The following is a 21,784-nucleotide window of genomic DNA, read 5'->3' as shown; positions in this document are numbered from 1 at the left end:
AAGAGAAAGGAGCATATCATCTCGAAAAACAGGGCCGATGTGGTATGGTCGGACTCGGGTGATGAGGAAAGCCATGACCGTCACTGGAAACGGCGACGAGACAGATGTTCGCCTTCCCCAGTGGAGGTAAATCACTGTTCTTGCTTATCCCAATGATTGCTGGTAGCACTTAATTTACCCTCTTTTACTTCTTGACAGGAAAATGTGGCGATACCTGCTAGTGGAGGGGCTGAGTCATTAAATAAAAGGGTGGCAGCCAGCAATACTGGAGAAAGTGGACATTCAAACAATGCCTCAGCATCAAACACGCACCAGTTGGGGAATTCCCTCGACGAGCCACGCGTAGGTCAGCAAGATAGACCAGAGGTCTCTGTCTTTGATGGAAAAGACCTCGTACTGGAAGAATTTAAGGTGGTTGTCATAAATGTCTGGAACAAGCTTCGCAAAAAGTTGGACGACACCTCGGTAGAACACGTTTCATCTTTGCAAGAGAGCTTTTTGAACGCTTTTGCAAATCTACGGAAGTTAGACATTGATATCTCTCCCTTGGAAACACGGGTTGCAGACATTTTCACGAAAGCTCAAGCCTTTGATAAGTTAAGGTCCACAATTTCTGACAAAACATCGAGCGAGTCTCAGTCTTTATCCCTGGCGGAGGATGCGCTTAAGAATGCACAAGACGAGTTTAGGAAACTCAAGAAAGATCTATTGGGCCAACATAAGATGCTTAAGGCCACAAAAGATCGGGAAGAGGAATTGGAGAAAGAACTGAAGTTAGTTCGTGCTAAGGCAGAGGAATGCGATACTGCGATTGCCAAAATTACAGATGACCTGGGCAATGCTAAGACTGCCGTTTCGGAGGCTGGGGCAGAGGTCACCCGCATTAAGGACCTGACTGTACTGACGCCAGAAGATGAAATGAGCTTAAAGGAGGCAAAGAGAGGCTTAGAAGCGTGCAAAGACGATATGCTTAGCTTTAGGCTTTTTTATTGACTGATACTCTTTGTCATTTAGTTTCTCTTTTGATTGCAAGAACTTTTGTTGTTTCGTTTCTAACTTTTGATAATTGAATGCTTCTCATTTATGTGCCGGTCCTTTAGCGATAATTCATACAACTTTTCTTTCACCCGTTGAAGGATTGTCTAGATAACCCACTCTTGCAACATGAATTGGATTTGATTTTGTTATGACTGAACTTAGATAATTTGATTCTAAGCTGCCTACGTACTCCTATCAAGGAGATCAAGTCAAACGTAGTTCAAATGATTTTTTTTTTTTTACAAAGTAGAGCCGTTCACAGTTTAGACTCATGCGGTCCAGGAGCGTCTATGATTTGGGCCCACCCATAGACAAAGCGAGATGCATTAGCAGTTTATCCACATGCTGCATTTTTGGTGGATCAGTCATTCATCACATCTTCATGACTTGTGTTGACACCCAAGTTTAAGGGTGGTAAAGCTTTAGGAACCTTCCATTAATCGGACCGATCTTCAAACCATCTTCACTAATTAGCTTATAAGCCCCGCCTGTGTAAACTTCCAAAATCACGTAGGGACCATCCCACCTTGAAGTGAACTTGTGGCCAGTTTTTCTCGTGACAATGATGGGCCTGCGAACAGCTAGGACTTTGTCCCCAATTTGAAAGGAACGGGTCCTAACCCTTTTGTTAAAAGCTCTAGACATGCGAGCTTGATAGCATTCCAAGCTTTGTTGCGCTTGCAGACGTTTTTCGTCCAAGGCTTCCAACTCAGCCAAGCGTAACTTAGCATTTTCTTCGTCAGTAAGCCCCTCTTGTATAGCCAACCTTAAGGAAGGTATTTGGCGCTCTAGAGGCAAGACCGCTTCCACACCATACACCAAAGAATATGGAGTGCTTTGAGTAGGTGTGCGGTATGTGGTTCTATACGCCCACAAAGCTTCTTCCATTCTGATATGCCAGTCTCTTTTCGATTTTGAGACCACTTTCTTCAACAAATTGCATAGGGTCTTGTTAAAAGCTTTAGCAAGCCCATTTGCAGCTGCATAGTAAGCTGACGAGTTTCGCTGCTTAAAGTCAAAAAGCTTGCAGATCTTGTCCATCAACTTGTTGTCAAATGGCTTCCCATTATCTGTTAAGATATATCGCAGGATACCAAATCGATAGACGATGTGGACACGGAGAAAGTCTGCAACATTTTCTTTCTTCACCTCCTTCAATGCCACGGCTTCAGCCCATTTCGAAAAGTAATCGGTGGCAGCTAATATGTAGGCATGCCCTGCAGATGACTTAGGCGTAATTGGGCCAACCACATCAAGTCCCCAAGCATCAAATGGCCAAGATGCAACTGTTGGGTGCAGAGGTTCTGGTGGTTGATGGATAAAGTTTGCATGATATTGACAAGTTTGGCACCTTCGAGCATAGTCTATGCAATCATATACCATTGTAGGCCAATAATATCCCATTCGCTTAATGTGGAAATGCAACTTGGGACCGGATTGATGTGCACCGCAAACCCCAGAATGAGCTTCTTGCATAGCTTGTAAAGCTTCCTCTTCCCCTAGACATCGGAGAAATATTCCATCAAAGGAACGACGATACAATGTTTCTTTATAGTAGATGAAGCGAGGAGTTCGACGCTTTATATCCACCCTTTTACGGGGATCTTCAGGTAACTTTCCATCAGTGAGGTAGTCAATTAACGGTTGCCTCCAGTCGTCTTTGCCTATATCATACACTGAGGCAGTATGGAGTTCAACAGTTTCATCAACTGAGCCGTCTTCATTAAAGATTGGTGGAACCACCCACCTTTGACATACTTGTATTCGGGCTGCAGGATGAGCAATAGTTGAAGCCAATGCGGCTAAGGCGTCAGCTTGCTTGTTTTCTTTCCTCGGTACATGTTCAATTGTGATGTCCCCTAACCATTGCATGAGTATCTTTGCATAGTTGTTATATGGGACTAACTCCGCCTTTTTCACTTCATATAGACCCAACACTTGGTTTATGATCAACTTTGAATCTCCATAAATGTTAATTCTTAGTTGCTTCATGTCAGCCGCTATTTCGAGCCCAAGTATCAATGCTTGATATTCAGCAGCGTTGTTTGAACATTGCTCGGTCAAGGTGAATGAATATGGCAACACCTCGCCTTCTGGAGTGACGAAGACAACTCCAGCACCTGCCCCTTCTCTATGCGAAGCTCCATTAAAGTACATTTTCCATGGGGGTAGGACTTCAATGACAAACACATCTTCATCAGGCAAATCGTCAGACAACTCCCATTCAGCAAGTATTGGATGGTCTGCTAAGAAATCGGCTAAGGCTTGCCCCTTGACAGACTTCTGCGGCACATAGATGATTTCAAATTGTTGGAACAATAAGTACCGCCTTGCAAGGCGGTCAGAGAGCACGACCTTCGCCATAACATACTTCACCGGGTTCGCTTTGGAAACAAGCCGGATTGTATGAGCCCCGAAGTAGTGCTTAAGTTTTTTGATGGCGAACGCAAGTGCCAAACATAGCTTTTCAATTGGGGAGTACTTTAACTCGTTCGGGGTCATCATTCTACTAAGATAGTAGAGAGCATTCTCCTTCCCCTTGTCGTTTTCCTGAGCAAGCAAGGCGCCTACAGAACAATCCTGGGCGGAGATATAAAGGATCAGCGGGCGACCGTGAACAGGAGCAGTTAACACAGGCGGCTTCATCAAGTATGACTTGATACTCTCAAATGCGTTCTTGCATGCCTCATCCCATATGAATGGGATGCCCTTTTTCATCAATCGACTAAAAGGTTGACATCTTCCCGCTAGGTTTGATATGAACCTTCGGGTGTAAGCCAACTTCCCTTGTAAGCTTTTAAGCTCATGAAGGTTTCTCGGCTCAGGCATCTTCATTATGGCATCGATTTTTGCTTGCTCGATCTCGATGCCCCTGTGTCGAACAGTAAACCGGAGGAACTTTCCAGCAGCAACCCCAAAAGCGCATTTCAGGGGGTTCATTTTGAGTTGAAACTTCCGTAGGCGGTCGAAGACTTGCCTTAAATGCACCAAGTGATTTGTGCGCAATTTCGACTTCACAACTAGGTCGTCTACATAGCATTCAACCATTTTGTGCAGCATATCATCAAATATTGTCTGCATAGCCCGTTGGTATGTGGCACCTACATTTTTCAAACCAAAGGGCATTACTTTGTAACAGTAGATGCCTTTCGGCGTTCGGAATGCAGTTAAGTCTTCATCCTCCGGCGCCATGCGGATTTGATTGTAACCAGAGGAGCCATCCATGAATGACAGGATCTCATGCCCAGTCACAACATTTATCATTAACTCGGTGATAGGAAGCGGGAAGTCATCTTTCGGGCATGCCACATTGAGGTCCCGAAAATCTACGCAGACGCGGATCTAGCCGTTCTTCTTGCGCACGGGCACAATACTGGATATCCAGGTTGGATATTTAACTTCACGAATGAAGCCAGCCTCAATAAGCTTATTAACTTCTGTTTCAATCGAGGGAATGAGCTCGGGGCGGAAGCGTCGTTGCGCTTGCTTAACCGGGCGACACCCTTTCTTCACTGCTAAGCGGTGCACAGCTACCTTTGGGTCTAACCCTGGCATCTCCTTGTATGTCCATGCAAAGACATCAATATATTCTTTCAGCAATGTGACATAGATTTCTTCATCTTCGTCAGATAGGAGTGCGCTAATGAAGATAGGACGAGGATTTTCAGGCGTTCCCAGATCAACTTCTTTTAATTCGTCCACCGCGGCTCGTACCCCTTCTTCTAACTCATGGGGTGCATCTTCTGCATCTTCCCCCTCAATCGGGGTTTCATCACATAACGTGATATGGAACGAAGATGCCACCTCTTCCTGAGTAGTTGGTAGTACGTCATCACTTGAGCCTACGCTTTCCTCATTTTCCTCTTTATGTACTCGAGTGTGTACAATGGTCTTCGGTTGGACTTTCAATACTTCACCGCATGTAACATGAATATATGTTTCTCGTCTCATACGAGAAGGAATCATGCTTCTGAGCCTTTTTGGAGGTTCCACTTCAGCAGGAACATTAGCACTGTTTCTAATAACTTGGACAGCTCCAAGTCGATCATGCATCGACTTTCTCTTTAGGGCTTTAGGACTTGACCCCAGCCTATCAAAGACTGAACGTCGAGAGTCTGCCTTACCAATTCGGTCAAAGACTGACTTCTTTTTGTCTTGCCCATTACCATTGGTAGGAGTGAGTTTTGGGTCATACTCGCTTCCCTCCGCGGAGATACAATTACTTGCAGCCCTGTTTATAAGAATTCGCACTGGTTTAGGGGGAACATAGCCCAACCCTTTGCGCGTTTGAGGTTCTTGGTGATTTGCTTTGCCTTTACCACCGGCTTCTGGGATAAGCTTTCCCAACTTCTGTGGCTCGTTGGGGTTATAGCCAGCCTTGGCTAGAAGCTTATAAGCATTAGGGTCGAAACCCTCTGTACGCTTGGCGGGGAATATTTGGCCCACTTTACCACCATCTTTCTCTTCAGATGATTTTGCTGCATTTGCTTTGAGTGTATCGATCCTTGCAAGCGGGAAAATGAGTTTTGTGTTGTGTTGATCTCCCTCTACAACTTGTTTTCCTTTTGACTTTGACTGGGAAGGTGAATCGTCATTGCTTTCCTCAACATCTTCAACAATAACTTGCCTTTTAATGTAGAACTTTGCATCCGCAAAGTAGGACTCAGCCTCTGTGAAAGGGCTTTCATCGGCGACAACCTTTTCAACTACGCCGTTCTTTTCAAACATAAGGCATTGATGCCAAGACGAGGTGTAACACCCCAGATTTTCAAGACATTTAAAACTTATAAAATAAGGGTATTATCTCATTAAATCCCAAAACATAATACAAGTGTACGGGGTGCTATGCCACACCTGAGCTGGAGAACCCAGGTGCACAGGCTAACTAACTAATATCCTCAATAATGTAAATGCATAATATGGCACGCAGGCCGAGAAGGGAACTATCTACTTCTACGTTCCGAGTTCTAGCGCGCTCCAGTGACTTATTCTTCTGTGCCTGAAAGCCAAATATATCTGTTCAGCGAGAGATGCTGGTAACCCACTCCAACGCGTTGAAATACAATACATATAGAGATATATATAGATATACGAAAACCATTTTGAGCATGAAGATATATCCTACGAACTCTAGCTTTCAAAACCGGGAATGACTCGATAGGTAATGCCAGACACAATCAACAGTTATAACGAGCATATGCAGTTCACAACAGATAAGGCAGATAAGGCCAAGCATAAACGATAATCATAACCCAGCATGACAATCCCCAATATAATTCCCATAGTCACATTCCCCAAGGCACTCATAGTCACAATTCGTCCATATCACACACATAGCGCACATTGTTGGCGCCACGGGACCGATCGCATGCCCATACATGAGGGTCAGCGCATATAGCTCTGACACAGCCCCGCAGCACCATACCCCGTATCGCAACACGGGGAGGTCGATCACAACCGACCGATGAACCGCAGCTCATCATAATGTTTGATCGCAACCAAACAGTGGACCGCAGCCCAAGAGAGTGTCATCTGACCGCAGCCAGGATAAAGGACGAACCGCAGCTCGTATAGAAACGTTTGATCGCAACCAAACGGTGGACCGCAGCCCAAGAGAATGTCATCTGACCGCAGCCAGGAATACCAATCTGACCGCAGCCAGCTTCTGAACCGCAGCTCAGGATAACCAATCCGATCGCAACCGAATTGGGGTAGCACACACACATAACACATAGCAAGCACATGCAACCCACGTTACACATTGGGAAGGGGGATAAAGCGTATAACAAACCTATGCGTGATCCATCACATACTAAGAATAGTCCTAAGGGGTTCATACTTCCTTCACCTAGGTCAACGGGATACCAATTCATCTAGCATGCGATATAACAGACTCAAAAACCTACGAACGGTACCCGAAACATCAAACTAGACATAGGCACGACAAACGGGGTCCGTTGGGACACCACGGGGATCGGGGAAACATCAAACGGGGAAACCGGGAGCCCGAGGTAGTGTAATTTCCAGCGGGTAGCCTCCTTATTCCTTGGCTATGAAGGATCTTTCTTTAAGCTTTCTTGCTTTCTTGATTTCTTCTAAGGGAATTCTTGGAGCTCTCCTGGTGTGGTGGGGGCGTCTAGGCGCGTGGGGGTTCTAGGTGCTCCCTAAGTTCCCTATTTATAGATCCAAGGGTTTATTTAGAGTTTAATCCTATTGGGGTTAGGGGTTGGGTTTATATATTTGGGCCCATGGGCTATGGTGGTCTTTTTCCCTAATTAATCATTATAATTTATTCTTTCTCCTGGGTTATTAATTAATTAATTAATCAGTTGATTTTAGGATTCGTAACACGGGGTGTTACATGAGGGTACCACCCCATTTTCATGTATCCACGGCCTTCCAAGTAACAAGTTATAAGATGTCCTTGCATCTATGACATGGCAGAGGACACCTGAACTTAGGCTTCCAATTCTTAAGTCAAGTCTGATGATGCCAATTGCTCTTTGCCCTCCCTGGTTGAAGCCTTGTATCATTAGACGACTTTGGGCAAGCTCATCTGTAGATATACCAAGGTCCTTCACAGCTCGGAGGGATAGGATGTTGACAGCTGAGCCTTGATCAACCATAATTCTTTTGAGTTTTTGCCCACGGGTGTAGCCTTCAACAAATAATGGGCGATTGTGTGGCGTGCCTCCAAGTAACAAGTCTTCATCCTTGAAGGTAATTTCTGTGGAATAGGAAGTAGCCTTATGCATTAGCACTTCCTCGTCCTCGATATGTTTAGGAGATGAACATTCACCTCCATCTTCTGGCTTGTCATTTGTATTTAAGCAGGAGCTAGAAGTGCCTACCCCTTGAAGATCAAATCCTTTTGGCATATATTGAGCCAAAGGAACTGGTGCACGTGGCTGTTTGACATGGCCCTTCGTTTTTTATTTGCGGGCATGAGTATTTTTTGAGGTTTTCTCAAGCCAACTTTTCACTATGTGCTTTTGATGCTTCACAGGCTCAACTTTCTTCTTTCTATGAGTGACAATCACCCATTTTCCTTCGGATGTGTTATCGTTCCGCCGTGGTTCTGAACTTTGACCGACAACGTGCTTAACAATGAAGGGGAGTGGACGCTTCTGTTGTTTCCCATCTTCCTTTTCAGTGCACAGCGGAGCGAACCGTCCGGGTGTGATCGAGATTTGATTCGAGCTCGCGTTAGCATCAGCGAGCTCAATTTTTCCATCCCTGGCCAGTGCCATAACTTTGTCTTTGAAGATAAAACACTTCTCAATCGGATGACCAAGAAGACGGTGGTACTTGCAGTAATATGGGTCATCCACCCTTGTAGCTTCATCGGGACGTTTCATTTCAGGCAACTCAATGAGCCTAAGTTTGAGTAGTTCATCAAACATGGGAGATACATTGGAATCCATGAAAGGATAAGTCTTCTCCTGCCTTTCTTCAATTGTCGGCCTTCTACCACCCCTTGACGGGCCAGAAAATGATCTTGACCTAGGCCTTTCAGTTGCCTTAGTGAAGACTGTCATGGGAGTAGCCTTCACATTCATCACTTCTTTCTTTTCCTGCTTTGGAAAAGGTTTGTTCCACTTTTTAACTTCTTGTTTTCCATGTGCATTGGAGGAGCTAGGCAAGTTCAATATGTTGAGCCCCCCGCTGGCTTCGATGCTCAATTCCATGTCGTGAGCACGACTGGATAACTCCTCAAAGGACTTTGGCTTAATCCCTTGTAGGATATAGGAGAGTTCAAAGTGCATTCCTTGGATGCACATCTCAATTGCAGAACTTTGGGATATTCTTTCTTTGCAATTCAGGCATAGTTCCCTCCACCTTTCGATGTAGGTACCGGCGCGTTCACCCTTCCATTGGCGAGTAGTGGTGAGTTCCAAGAAGCTGACCGTTCTCCTTGTGCTATAGAAACGAGATAAGAACTCCCGTTCCATATCATGCCAGCTATCAATGCAGCCGGGCGCAAGGTCAGTGTACCAATCAAACGCAGTTCCCTTTAATGAACGGACAAACTACTTTACCAACAGATCGCCATAAGTCCCTGCATCATTGCATGTCTCCACAAAGTGGGCAATGTGCTGTCGGGGATTTCCCTTGCTATCGAATTGCTGGAACTTAGGAGGTTGATAGCCGTAGGGCATTTTCAACTCCTCAATTCTTTGTGTGTAGGGCTTAGCATAGGAATATGAAGGTTGGCTTCCATCCAACTTGCCTTTGATGGCCCCCATTATGTAGTCCTTCAACTGATCCACCGGTATCATGCCTTCGGTAACTGGAATAGTTTTCTCAGTTGCAGGTAAGTGGGAAGCAGCTTCTCCTACCACATGGCTAACATGAGGTGGTGGTGATTGCTAACCAACCTCTTCTTGCCCTTCAGGTTGCTTTCCTGGAGCACGGCTTCCTTGCTCCCCCATGATGCTTCCTACCCTATTATCGAGGGTGTTAAGCCGTTTCCGTAAAAGGGGCGATCGCGAGACCTTTGGGGTGGATGTTGCTTTTACGGCTGTGGATTCGGCGATCGCGAGATCGATTGCTCCCTCAACTCTCGGGTTTGCTCAGCTACGGCGCGAGCGATGCCGTTAATCTGTGCGGGGGTGAGAGGTATCATCGATGGGGGCCGGTTTCAAGGTGCCAAATCACCTCCTTGACTTTGTGAATTTCGTTGATTCAATTGATCCCATAGGTCCGCCTCAGGCACGCTGTTACGATCGGAGGCCTGGCCATGGTTTTAGGGTTTTTGGGCCCAGGGAGGTCCAACACAACCTTGGTTGGTGGATTCACCTTTCAAGAATAGAAATAAAAAGGATAATAGCTATAAGTATATGTGTATTCTTGGCCTGTTCTCGCCGTCCCCTTCACTCTTTGAGGGGCCCCCTTTTTATAGTGAGTCAGCCCTTGAATCATTTTAAAAACTTACATTGAAGGCCATAAATGAGCTTATTAACTCTATTAACTTCAGGAGCCGTTGGGCTGCCGTTATTGGGTCTCCCAACTGCTCGTTGACCGAGCCTTTTAATAGACCTCTTAAATGCTTAACGGCTATCTTCGGGTTAACCTTCTACTCGCGCCGACATCTCACTCGCGCCGACCATGGGGTCGAGCCGACCCCTCGGTTTGGCCCATACCTCTCTTGGGCCGCTCTTCTTCTGGACTTGACCCCTTCTCTTCTTGGGCCTTTCTGAGCCCACGGGTTCACACCCCATCAATTAGCCTTTTAATTAATATTAGATTAGATGATAAGTAATGGTCCAAAGAGTTTTAATCTAACTAAAATCTAATTAAATTAAAACTAAATAAATTGGCCATCAAAGGTTTTTAATGTGTACTAAATATGTACACTTACAATCTCCCCCTTTGGCAATTTATTCGGTAAAACTATAGTATATAATACTTTGGGCAAAATACAAGAATCAAATTAATTTTATTTGACGCCCTTAGTATATGTACTGAACAAAACTTAATAAATAAAAGGAATTAAAATTAACTCTTTTGGACCATGTACCATCCGTGTACCTATTATAATTCACTGACCCTTGACTATTGAAGAATCCATGAGGCTTCACAATTCAGAGAATAAGCATTGCCCAAACACAATACACAATAGATGGATTAGCCAAATAAAGGCTTACCATAAGAGTAGTAGTACCAAAAAGAATACCATATGCAACAGTCATAGTCAAGCCAATACATCAACCATTTAACTATCACTCCCCCCTTTCTTATTTACCCCCTTATTCCAACAAAAACAACCAGAACATACCAAACCAAAATTCCAACAATTTTTACCAAAACAATTTTACCAAAACTCCCCCTTTGTACTTAATTCATACTTCCCCATTGTACTCTCTCTTTTTGCCAATAAATTGACAAAGGTGAACATCTATATTCTTGGATTGAGTCTGACGGAGTGCCCTATGGGACTGAACCTGCATAAGAAGATTAGAAACAACGAGAAAAGCAGAACGTGATAACAATTTTAACAAATAACATATAAGCACAAGTCAAGTTGGAACAGATTGAGTAGATAAAACATACCAAGTAACAAACACATTCAAGCATAAATTCATAGCAAATAACACAAAAAGTACACAATTAGGTCACTCAAGAATACAGATTGGTAAATAAGACACTAAGCACATTCAGGTAAAGCATATTCAGCCAGCGATTCAAATAGAGCAAAATCAGGCATAGATTCATATAAATCAACTTCAAGCAAGAATTTATAACAGTTAGCACAATAAGTATACAAGAAAACACAGATACGGTCATGACCGGACCAACAAAACACATTTACATATTGTGCAAATATTAAACAAATTGCATCAAATTTTCATTCAAGTAACCATAGAGAATTCAAAGATGCAACACAAGAAACAAAAATAACCTAAGCAAAAATAGGTTTATCAGTTCAAAGGCACTCAAAACAACGCAAGTAGAACATTTAGTAAATGCATAGAAAACAGTCAAGAACAAAACACAAAGAATCAATCCGCAATTTAGAGTAGTACGTAACGAAAAGAACTAATAGCGAGAAAATTAAAAAAAAAAATTGAATAGAGGACAAATCAATCATAGAGAGACACACTCACAAAAAAGACATAGATGCAATGTGAGAGCATGTAGGAACAGAACCATGAATTCAAAAGATAAATTCCTGATCCTGAAACAGATTCTATCACAGATGCAGAATATTACACTGGCAAAGATGGAGAATTGTCAAGATTTGATTAATGCAAGGATATTGAAGTAGAGGGCACCAAATTAGGTAAAGGAACACTTAAAAACTCAGCTTTAGGCATAGGAATATTTTCAGGTATTTCACAGGACACATTAGACAATGACACCCTAAAATATTCATGAAATCAACAAGAGGAATTAGAGAGTAATGAACCTGTAGACCTTTTCACCAAAGATGATGGCAAAATTAATTTTGAAGACGGATGATCTATTGTGGATGCGTGTTGGAATGTCAATGTCGTCTTGATCAGTATCAGATTCTTATTCTGGTTCTGGGTCAGGTTAAGTTGGCGTGGGTGATGGCGTAGGCGACACTGGATCTGGTTCAGGAGTTTCAGGATCAGGAGTTTCAGAACGGTTTGCATCAGGTTCTGTCACTGACTCAGGTTGTGAAACTTCAACAATATCATTCGGTTGATCATCAATTACAACATTTGCAGACTCCATGATGGTCTTGTTCACTTTGTTGTATACATGATATGCCCTGCTGTTCGTTGAATAACCGGGAAAGATCCCCTCGTCGGTTCAAATTTTGCAATAGGATTTCTATCCTTCAAAATAAAACACCGTGAGCCAAAAATGTGAAAATATTTAATATTCGGTTTCTTACCTTTCCATGATTCATACAGTGTTTGACTTGTGCCTGGTCGAAGATAGACTTGGTTAAGGATGTGACATGCGGTGTTTACAGCTTCTGCCTAGAATTTTTTAGGTAATCCTTTGGCGTTGAGCAGGACTCGTCCCATTTCTTGAATGGTGCATCATTCAACGACTCCGTTTTGTTGAGGTGTCTTTGGTTCTGAATACTCGTGGGTAATTCCTTATTGATTGCAAAAGGCATCGAACAAGTTGTTGTCGAATTTCCCCCCTTGATCACTTCGAATTCGAATAATAGGTTCATTTCTTTCATTTTGGAGTTTCAGTCCCAGTGTTTTGAAAGCTTCAAGTGCTTCGGATTTTTCCCTGAGAAAGATTACCCACAAAAAACTTGAAAATCATCAACACATACCATTATGTATTTCTTACCTCCAAAACTCTCTGTTTTAGTTGGACCAATGAGATCCATGTGGATCAGTTCTAGGCAGTGACTCGTGTTTATGGTATGTTGCGCTAGATGAGATGATTTGGTCTATTTCCCAGCTTGGCAGGCACCACAAATGGTTGATTCGACTTTCATCTTGGGTAAACCACAAACACCTTCTATCTTCACTAGTTTATCAAGTAGTCTGTAACTCAGATGCCCCAGTTTTTGGTGCCATAGCTTAGCTTCATCTATGCTGGTCCTGCAACATAAAATATGTTAGTTAGAATATAGCAATTGTCAGTTGACCTTTTACCTTCCATAACGCATTGATTTGTTTTGTCCAGGACACTGCCGTTATTTTTGGTGAAGCACACGTTCCAGTTTTGGTCACATAGTTGACTTATACTTATGAGATTTGCGTGAAGTCCACTGACTAGCAATACTTTTTCTAGCTTTGGCAGGCCAACTACGTTTAGCGTGCCTATGCCAGTGACCTGACCTTTAATACCGTCACCAAAGGTAACTTCACCTTTGCTTGCATTTACGTTACTTAGAAATTTTGACATTTCCTATCATGTGATGGGAACAGCCGTTGTCAAAGTACTATTTCTCTTTTCTTCCTGCACTTTTAGAGTGAAAAGAGACAAATGAAATATAGTCAGTCTTTTTAACCCAAATCTGTTTTGTAAAGGGTTTGATGTTCTTGTGCCTGAACTTCTCGATTCTTTGATCCTTGTAAAAGTAGTAGCATTCAGGCATGGTATGGCCACGCAACCTGCAATAATGACATATGGGGTTATAGAGTTTGTAATGTTGATTGTATGACATTACTATACCACTGTTATGTTTCATTGAGCTGGATTCAGGAATGTCTCCTGGATCAGGTCCAGACGCTTTGACGAATACCGTTTTATCCTTTGAGTTGCTTCCGGTGAAACCCAAACCGAATTTTGCAGAAGTTTTTCTTCCGGAATCAAGGATTTTTTCAAGTGTTGAAGTGGTGTCCATCATTTGGATTTGTCGTTTGTAGGTGCTTAGCTCCTGCTTCAGGGTCTGTACCTCCTGTTCAGTCTCTCTTCTCGGGCAGATGCCTCTTTAAGAAGCAGATCCCTATCAACTATTTGAGTTTGATACACTTTACTAGCATTTGTTACAATCCCTATCTCACTAGTCAATTTGCGATTTTCTTTTCTTAGGGCTTCCCATTTGGTGTACAACTTATTAAACTCAACTTCAAAAGATAAAGCATTTAATTCTAAATCTTCCGCTAAGACATATTCACCTCCCTCTGAGTCAACTCCTTCTTCAAGTTCTAAACATCCAGCAACATGTGCAGTAAAAGCAACAAAATTACCGGAGACTTCTTCTACATTAGATCTAGTTGTTTCAGCGCCAGGATCGTCGTCACTCCAAGTAATGGCTGACATAGTCTTTTTGCGCCTGAGATAGGTGGGACACTTCGCTTGTACATGTCCAAAGCCTTCACACTCATATTATTTGATTCCTTTATTGTTAGATTTTTCTTTGGACTGCCCTGGACGTGAGACAGACTGATTGAAGTCTAACGAGCCTGTCCTAGGGCTAGTTTTGGATGATGTTGCTCCTCTTTGTGGATTTCTGTTGCGCGAATTTTTTGAAACCTGTTTCAAAATTTTAGAGAACCGTTTAGTAAAAAATACAATAGTATCATCACCTGGTTCATCTGAATCAGATACAACATTATTTTCTTCAGCGGCAAAAGTTACATTTTTTTTGTTTTTTCGTGTGATCAGTTAAAATTTCCATTTCATAGGTTCTAAGATTTCCCATTAACTGAGTAACAGTTTTGTTTTCCCAGCCAGCGTGTTCCTGAATGGCTGTGACTTTCAATCTGAACCTTGGTGGTAACGACCTCAGAATTTTTTTAACAAGTTTTTCTTGGAAAAAAATGTTCACCGATTTGCCAGTTCTTGAATGCGTGTGTGGAAATTCGTGATGGTTTCATCCTCACTCATCCGGAGTTCTTCAAAATCGGACTGTATCGGTTGCAGCTTCGATTGTTTTACAAACGTCGTACCTTCGTAAGTTGACTCAAGGGCTTCCCAAGCGCCTTTAGCGGAGTTATAACCTGCAATTATAGGAAATTTACTTTCATAGATAAGAGATTAAATAGTATATCATTGTTTCCAGCATTAGTTATTTCAGATTGGGACCATTCGGTTTCAAGTTTAGTTACTCGCGTTCCATCATCACTGATACTGGCTTTAGTCATATGAGTTTAACCCGTCACCACGGACCGCCACACTGCATCACCTTGAGCTTTTAGATGTGTACGTGTGCGAGCTTTCCAATAAGCGTAGTTGTCGCCGATTAGCTAGGGAAGAACCTTAACACGATCCATTCTGTAACACACAACAATCCGTGAGATTGAACAAATTAACAGACTAAAGAAAAGCAATAAAGGCCGCTGAAAGCTTGAGTTCAAGAGGCACGAAATAGCCAGATCGACAGACTAATAAATTAAGTCTGCAGGTTCTGATACCAATTGAAATTGCACCGTGAATCTTGAATACAAGATGAACCTTAGAATTCTACGTGATTTTAATTTATGCAACAATCGTGTTCATTAATTAGGTTATTTAATCAAATATAAATAATTGAACTTGAAAGCATAAAATAAAATAACAACACAGAGAATTGTTACGCAGTTCGGAGCACTTCTCCTACGTCTGCGGGGCAACCCACGTCTACCCAATCCACTATAGTTGTTCACCAAGGAGTTATACAAAAGGTAAGTACAAATGGCTATTAGCCTTTACTACCACAACCATTCATAACACCTACTCAGGACTGAACCGTGCATGCCATGAGAATTTTCAAGCGAAGCTTGAGCTGTTCCAGGTACTGTCTGTGCAGCTCAGTGTTTTAATCACACACGAATTAATAGCAAAGAGTGAATTTAATAAAATAACTTTGTAATGCAAATTCCTTTCTCTCAATATCGAATTCTCAAAAATTGGTCACTTTCCAAAAGAAGATGTCTTCCTTTTATAGTAAAGCTCACCCCATCACATGATCCACATTATTAGCATCATAAAGTCTTCAATCAAACATAGCCACACAATGTTGTCTTGAACCCTTCATACTTCACGCCAAAGCTGACTTCCAATCTCAACCATTTAATATTAGCCTTTTAATTAATATTAGATTAGATAATAAGTAATGGTCCAAAAAGTTTTAATCTAACTAAAATCGAATTAAATTAAAACTAAATAAATTAGCCAACAAAGGTTTTTAATGTGTACTAAATTTGTACACTTACAATATATATATATATATATATATATATATATATATATATATATATATATACATACATACATATAGGAAGGGATTAGGTGCATTTGTTGCTTCCCGTGCGGATGTGCGTGAGATTTATACTTAATGTGCATGAGATTTGTACTCAATGTGCCTGAGATTTGTACTTAATGTGCGTCATGTTAATATGCGTGAGTTTTGTACTTAATGTTCCTGAGTATTGTGCTTAATATGTGTGAGATTTGTGCTTAATGTGCGGGAGTAATTCAGAATTACGAGCTCAGAATGAAGCAGAACAGAAAACTCACGTACATTAAAGCACAAGCTTCTTGTTACTTCTTCCTTCAATAAACTCTTTCTGTTTCTCTCTTCTCTTGGAAACCTTTGCAGTGCTGCCTTAGCTTGCTTATGTATGTTATGCTGCTATGTTGAGTTCGTTCTTGCATATTGAGTGTGCACAAACATATGACGTATACGAAAAACCTGCAATTCGATTATCCGTAAATCATGCGAGAACTTCGGCGAAGGGTGATCGACCCCATTGGGAAAGGAGAAACTGACATTCATATTTTCTGCTGAATTTTACACATTCACGCACACTAAGTACAAATCTCAGGCACATTAGACACAACACTCACACACATTGAGTACAAATCTCACGCACATTAATCACCCGCACAACCGCACGAGAACCTTTCACTATATATATATATATATATATATATATATATATATATATATATATATATATATATATATATATATGTATGTATGTATGTATGTATGTATGTATGTATGTATGTATGTATGTATGTATGTATGTATGTATTATATGTGTATATATATAGCGGTGTCTTTTGTATTAAAAATTTACTTTAATATGCATGATTGAATTAGATACTATGAGGATATGTGTTGAGAGTACCTTATACTATAATTCTATTTGGCACCGATGTCTTTATACTCAGACTATAGTATTGTTAAAACTTAAAAGTATGACCATGAAAGGCATCAATATTATCGTGTTGTTATTTATACCCTGGCCTAACATCATTCAAATTGCTAAATAACATTGGATTCTTTAAATTTGAATAAATTGAAAAGAATTAGAATAGATTCTTCATAATAATTCAATTAAATAGTATAGTGTACCCGAGTTGGACTCTCATATGGGATGTTGTGTGTTTGAGCCTCAGTGGAGGTGTTATTAGCTTTACATGGCGGCAAAGTTTGTTGAAACTAACTAGGGAGACGCTATTACACTAATGCCCTTGCGGTTGTCTTTCTTCTTGATCTGTTGTGCTCGCATCTTCTAATACCCCCCTTAAGTAGGAGCATGCAAGTCTTGGATGCCAGCTTAGAGGTGAAATGTTGGTATTGAAAAACTGGCAAGGGCTTTGTGAATCCATATGCAACTTGATTGGAGGAGGAAACATGCAGTCTTGTCCGGTTAGCCGTTTAGATGTTAGTTCTTCTTTTTTGTGTTCTTCTTGGTCAGTTAGGAAAATCTTCCCGCTTTCCTTTGTCTTGTGTTAAATCTACAACTTCTGATGTACTTGACCTTATTTATAGTGATATTTGGGACCCTGCGCCTGTTTTGTTTTTAACTGGTTATCATTACTTTGTTTTATTTGTAGATGACTTTTCGCGTTACTGTTGGTTGTTTTCTTTGCGTCTGAAAACTGATATATATGCGGTGTTTGATAAATTTCGTGTGATAGTTGAACGTCTTTTTTCTCGTAAAATTAAAGCTATACAATCTGATTTAGGGGTGAATACCGCAAGTTAGGGTCTGTCTTTGCTTCGCTCGATATTGTTCATCGTCAGTCTTGTGCTTATACGCATGAGTAGAATGGCCGAGTGGAGCGTCGGCACCAACATGTTGTTGAGACTGGTCTGGCACTGCTTGCTCAATGCTTGGTTTCCCTTAAATACTGGGACTACGCTTTTGAGGCGGCTGTGTTTTTTATCAAACAGTTCCGTCGTCTGTTCTTAACATGGATAGTCCATATTTTAGGTCATTTTGTTCTTTGTCGTCTTATTCTTATCTTCGAGTTTTTGGGTGCTTGTGCTATCCTTATCTCAGACTATATAACAAACACAAGTTTGCTTTTCGGTCATCTCCGTGTGTGTTTTTGGGTTATCCGTCCTCCCTTCGTGGTTTTAGGCAGGGGTGAGCATCGATCGGTTACGATCAATAACCGACCTATAACCGAATAACCGATTACCTTTTTAAAACCCCCTTATGCATATAACCGACCGAAACCGATTTAGTCGGTTTCGGTCGGTTATGGTGGTGACCGAATAACCGAAAGTGAGCTTGAAAATTCTGCAAATCTTCATCAAATAAAATAATAAACAAGTTCATACTTCATAATAATACAACACTGCCAAGTTCATAACACTACCAAGTACCAAGTTCATAAAATAAGCAATTTAACATTGTTCATACTTCCAATCTGCCAAGCAATTTAACATAGTTAATAAAATAAGCAATTTAACACTACAAGTCTACAATCTGTCAATCCATGCCCAAGTGACCAAGTCATCATTCATCAACATGTTTCCAAATTCCAAAACCAGAGTTCATCACCTGCTTGCATCAAAAGATAATCAAAATTGAATATATGATATATGAATATGATAATAATTAATTAATACATAATAAATAATACAGTATAGCAGTACTAACTTACACAGTCAATTATATTTTTCTTGAATCTTGTTTTTCTAATCAATCACATGATCCAAACTCAACTTTGACATATCTAAATCATATAAAAATACAAACATTACATAAAGAAAGAACAATAAGAAAATTATAATATTTAAAATAAAGTAATGATTTTGATACTCAACCACGCCAAATTTATACCTCTCTAACATCATGCTCAACTAAATCAGTCATTGAAATAACGTTTTCTTCTCGTAACCAATCTTGAGTGCATACAAGAGCATGTACAATTTTAGGAGTTAACGAACTCCTATAAGTATCAAGCACACGTCCACCCGTGCTAAATGCAGATTCAGATGCGACCGTTGATATAGAAACTGCCAATACATCACGAGCCATGCATGAAAGAACGGGAAATCTATGAGCATTTTCTTTCCACCAACAGAGAATATCAAATTCACCACCAACCAATCTGAGTATCAAGCTCTTCATTCATGTATTTATCCAATTCGTTGTTTTGCTGCCCAAGTCCAATTTCAGCCAAATACTTTTCAAAGTCAGTTACAATGTTTAGTGGACTTTTCACATCCGCATTAGTTGCACTCATTGTCATTGGTTGAGTAAAATTGCTACCCTCACAATATGAAACTTTCACCAACCCATGGTATTCCACAAACAACTTGTTAGTCACTTCTTTAAGGTTAGAAGGCAACACTGAAGCTTGATCAAGTGAATACATTCTCTTGAAACAAAAATCAGCAAACACATATTTCTTTCTAGGGTCAAGCACAGTTGCAACATAAAGTATCATATTCATCCTCTCCACATTCCCCCAATATTTGTCAAATTTCTCCTTCATTCTTTTGGCCATAGCGCTAAACTGTTCGTCATCACTCTTAATCCAATCACAAAAAGTACAACACAATTCACAAATTTCAGGAAAGTAAGCATTGCAAGTCACATATGTAGTTCCAGAAACTTTCAATGTGAATTCATAGAAACGTTGCAAAAATTTGTTCATCTTCCTAACATTTTTCCAATCCTCTTCCTTGGGTGTGCCACCATTCAACACAAGCTCATGCTTATAATTGTGGTCAATCTCTTCAAATCTCTCAAATGCTCTTTCAAATTTTTGAGCCACATCTAACATCTAGTAGGTGGAATTCCACCTAGTGTTACAATCCATGCTCAACAAAGATTTAGATTGAATTTTTTCCAATTCTATACATTCTTTAAACCTGTGCAATCTAGCCGGTGATTGCCTCACATACTTCACCGCGGATCTAACCCGAGCAATTGATTCATTCACTTCCTTCAACCCGTCCGTGACAACCAAATTAATAATGTGTGCAACACATCTCATGTGAATAAATTTTCCCTCTAATATAGTTCACTAACATTGTTCAATTTCATTTTCAAGTATTGAGTAGCTACATCATTTGAACTAGCATTATCCACGGTAATTGTGAAAACCTTGTCTATTGGCCAATCACGCAAACATTTTTCAATCATCTTACCAATATCTTCACCTTTATGACTATTAATTGGACAAAAATTAATTATTCTTTTTTGCAAGCTCCAATTATTGTCAATAAAGCGACAAGTTAGACACATATAATTTTCCCTTTGCAATGATGTCCAAGTGTCAGTGGTAAGTGATACCCTAAGTGAAGACATATGGATTAACTTAGACAGCTTTTGCTTCTCCTCCAAATACATACCATAACAATCCCTAGCAATAGTCCATCGCGATGGAACCTTAAACCTTGGACAAGCAATAGACAAACATTTTTTAAAACCCTTAAATTCAACAAACTTGAAGGGGATTTCATAATTTATAAGCATTTCACCAATGCTCTTTCTAAGTGCCTCAGCACTATACTTCACACAACCTAGTGGTCCTTCCCCTTCAAGCAATTCAGTTTGACTAGGGTCACTATCATATGTATGATGTACCAATGTATTTCATTCTCAATAATGCCTGAATCAATAGAGACATACTAGTAACAAGTAACAACCCCCAGAAATGATACAAGAAATATTAGGTGAATACAAGAGGTGTTGAAAATGCAAATATCATCATCCAGTAGCTTATATGATAGGATAGGCCGCCACTAATTTAAAAATACTGAGGAAGATTAAAGATTGAAGATTGAAGATTGAAGAATCCAACTAAAACGCCAACTAAATTGGAACCAGCTTGTTACTTTTTTCCCACCCCAACACAACAAGATAAATCTCAAAACAGTGCAGAGCAAAATGAACAACTTGCAGTTTTATTCTATCACTTTATCATAATTTACAACAAAATAAACACATCAGTACATAACAATTCACAATTCACATTTCAGACATGAACATAATTTATAAAAAATTTAAAGTAAAAAAAAAAATTAGAAATTAAAAGTAAGCAAAAATTAGAAATTACCTTGAATCTGGAATCTGGATCTTGGAATTTTGGAGCTGAAAGTCCCGAAACAATGCAGAGCAAAAAAAAAAAAAAAAAAAAAAAAAAAAAAAACAGTGGAGACTGGAGAAGGCTGCAGCGGAGAAGTGGAGATTTATAGAGAGATAGAAAAAAAATCAGTGAAATACTGGAGAAGTGGAGAGAAACTTACCAGCGGTGAGTTGGTGACTGCCTAACGGAGTGACGGTGAGATGAGTTCGTGACTGCCTAACGGAGTGATGGTTAGATGAGTTGGTGACTGCCTAACGGAGTGACGGTGAGAGCGTGACTGGCCGGCTGCGGCTGCGGAGAGGGTTGCGGTGGTAGCGGCGCTGCTCGATGCCTCGACTGGCCGGCTGCGGCTGCGGAGAGGGTTCGCGTCTTCACGAATGGCGAGTCGGCGATAGATGTAGAGAGAGTGAGAGACGAATAGACTGGACTTAACTCTTAAGGGTTAGTGACTTAGTAGATACTAGATAGTCATTACACGTGTCTCACACTCTCAGCCCTCATTAATTCATTATAATTATATATTTATAATTTATAATTT

The 21,784-nt window shown here is 40.8% G+C and overlaps 1 protein-coding gene and 1 long non-coding RNA gene across 2 annotated transcripts; both read right to left on the bottom strand.

Annotated features, from left to right (window-relative positions):
* Positions 1-1,443: 1,443 nt before the first annotated feature.
* Positions 1,444-4,230, bottom strand: LOC109171913. The gene is made up of 3 exons (XM_019321009.1): positions 3,892-4,230; positions 1,721-3,747; positions 1,444-1,609 (listed from the first exon to the last, which is right to left on the bottom strand). Exons 1-3 carry the CDS (start codon positions 4,228-4,230, stop codon positions 1,444-1,446), a joined length of 2,532 nt encoding a protein of 843 aa, XP_019176554.1.
* Positions 4,231-18,808: 14,578 nt separating this feature from the next.
* LOC109172482 lies at positions 18,809-21,648 on the bottom strand. Its single transcript, XR_002052755.1, has 3 exons — positions 21,407-21,648; positions 21,217-21,328; positions 18,809-18,882 (listed from the first exon to the last, which is right to left on the bottom strand). It is a non-coding gene; the product is annotated as an uncharacterized LOC109172482 (long non-coding RNA).
* Positions 21,649-21,784: the final 136 nt, after the last annotated feature.

This window comes from Ipomoea nil, unplaced genomic scaffold, assembly GCF_001879475.1.
Source record: "Ipomoea nil cultivar Tokyo-kokei standard unplaced genomic scaffold, Asagao_1.1 scaffold0143, whole genome shotgun sequence".
Classification (NCBI taxonomy): Eukaryota; Viridiplantae; Streptophyta; class Magnoliopsida; order Solanales; family Convolvulaceae; genus Ipomoea; species Ipomoea nil.
This window is presented reverse-complemented; position numbering and strand designations above follow the sequence as displayed.

What these genes read in the sequence shown, in the direction of transcription:
- LOC109171913 (XM_019321009.1), bottom strand. Translation starts at nt 4,230, where the DNA reads ATGGCGCCGGAGGATGAAGACTTAACTGCATTCCGAACGCCGAAAGGC. An exon ending in GGGGCATCGAGATCGAGCAA is followed by an intron (nt 3,748 to 3,891) that starts GCAAAAATCGAT and finishes TTGATGAAAAAG; the next exon opens with GGCATCCCATTCATATGGGA. An exon ending in GCCTTGGACGAAAAACGTCT is followed by an intron (nt 1,610 to 1,720) that starts GCAAGCGCAACA and finishes AGCTGTTCGCAG; the next exon opens with GCCCATCATTGTCACGAGAA.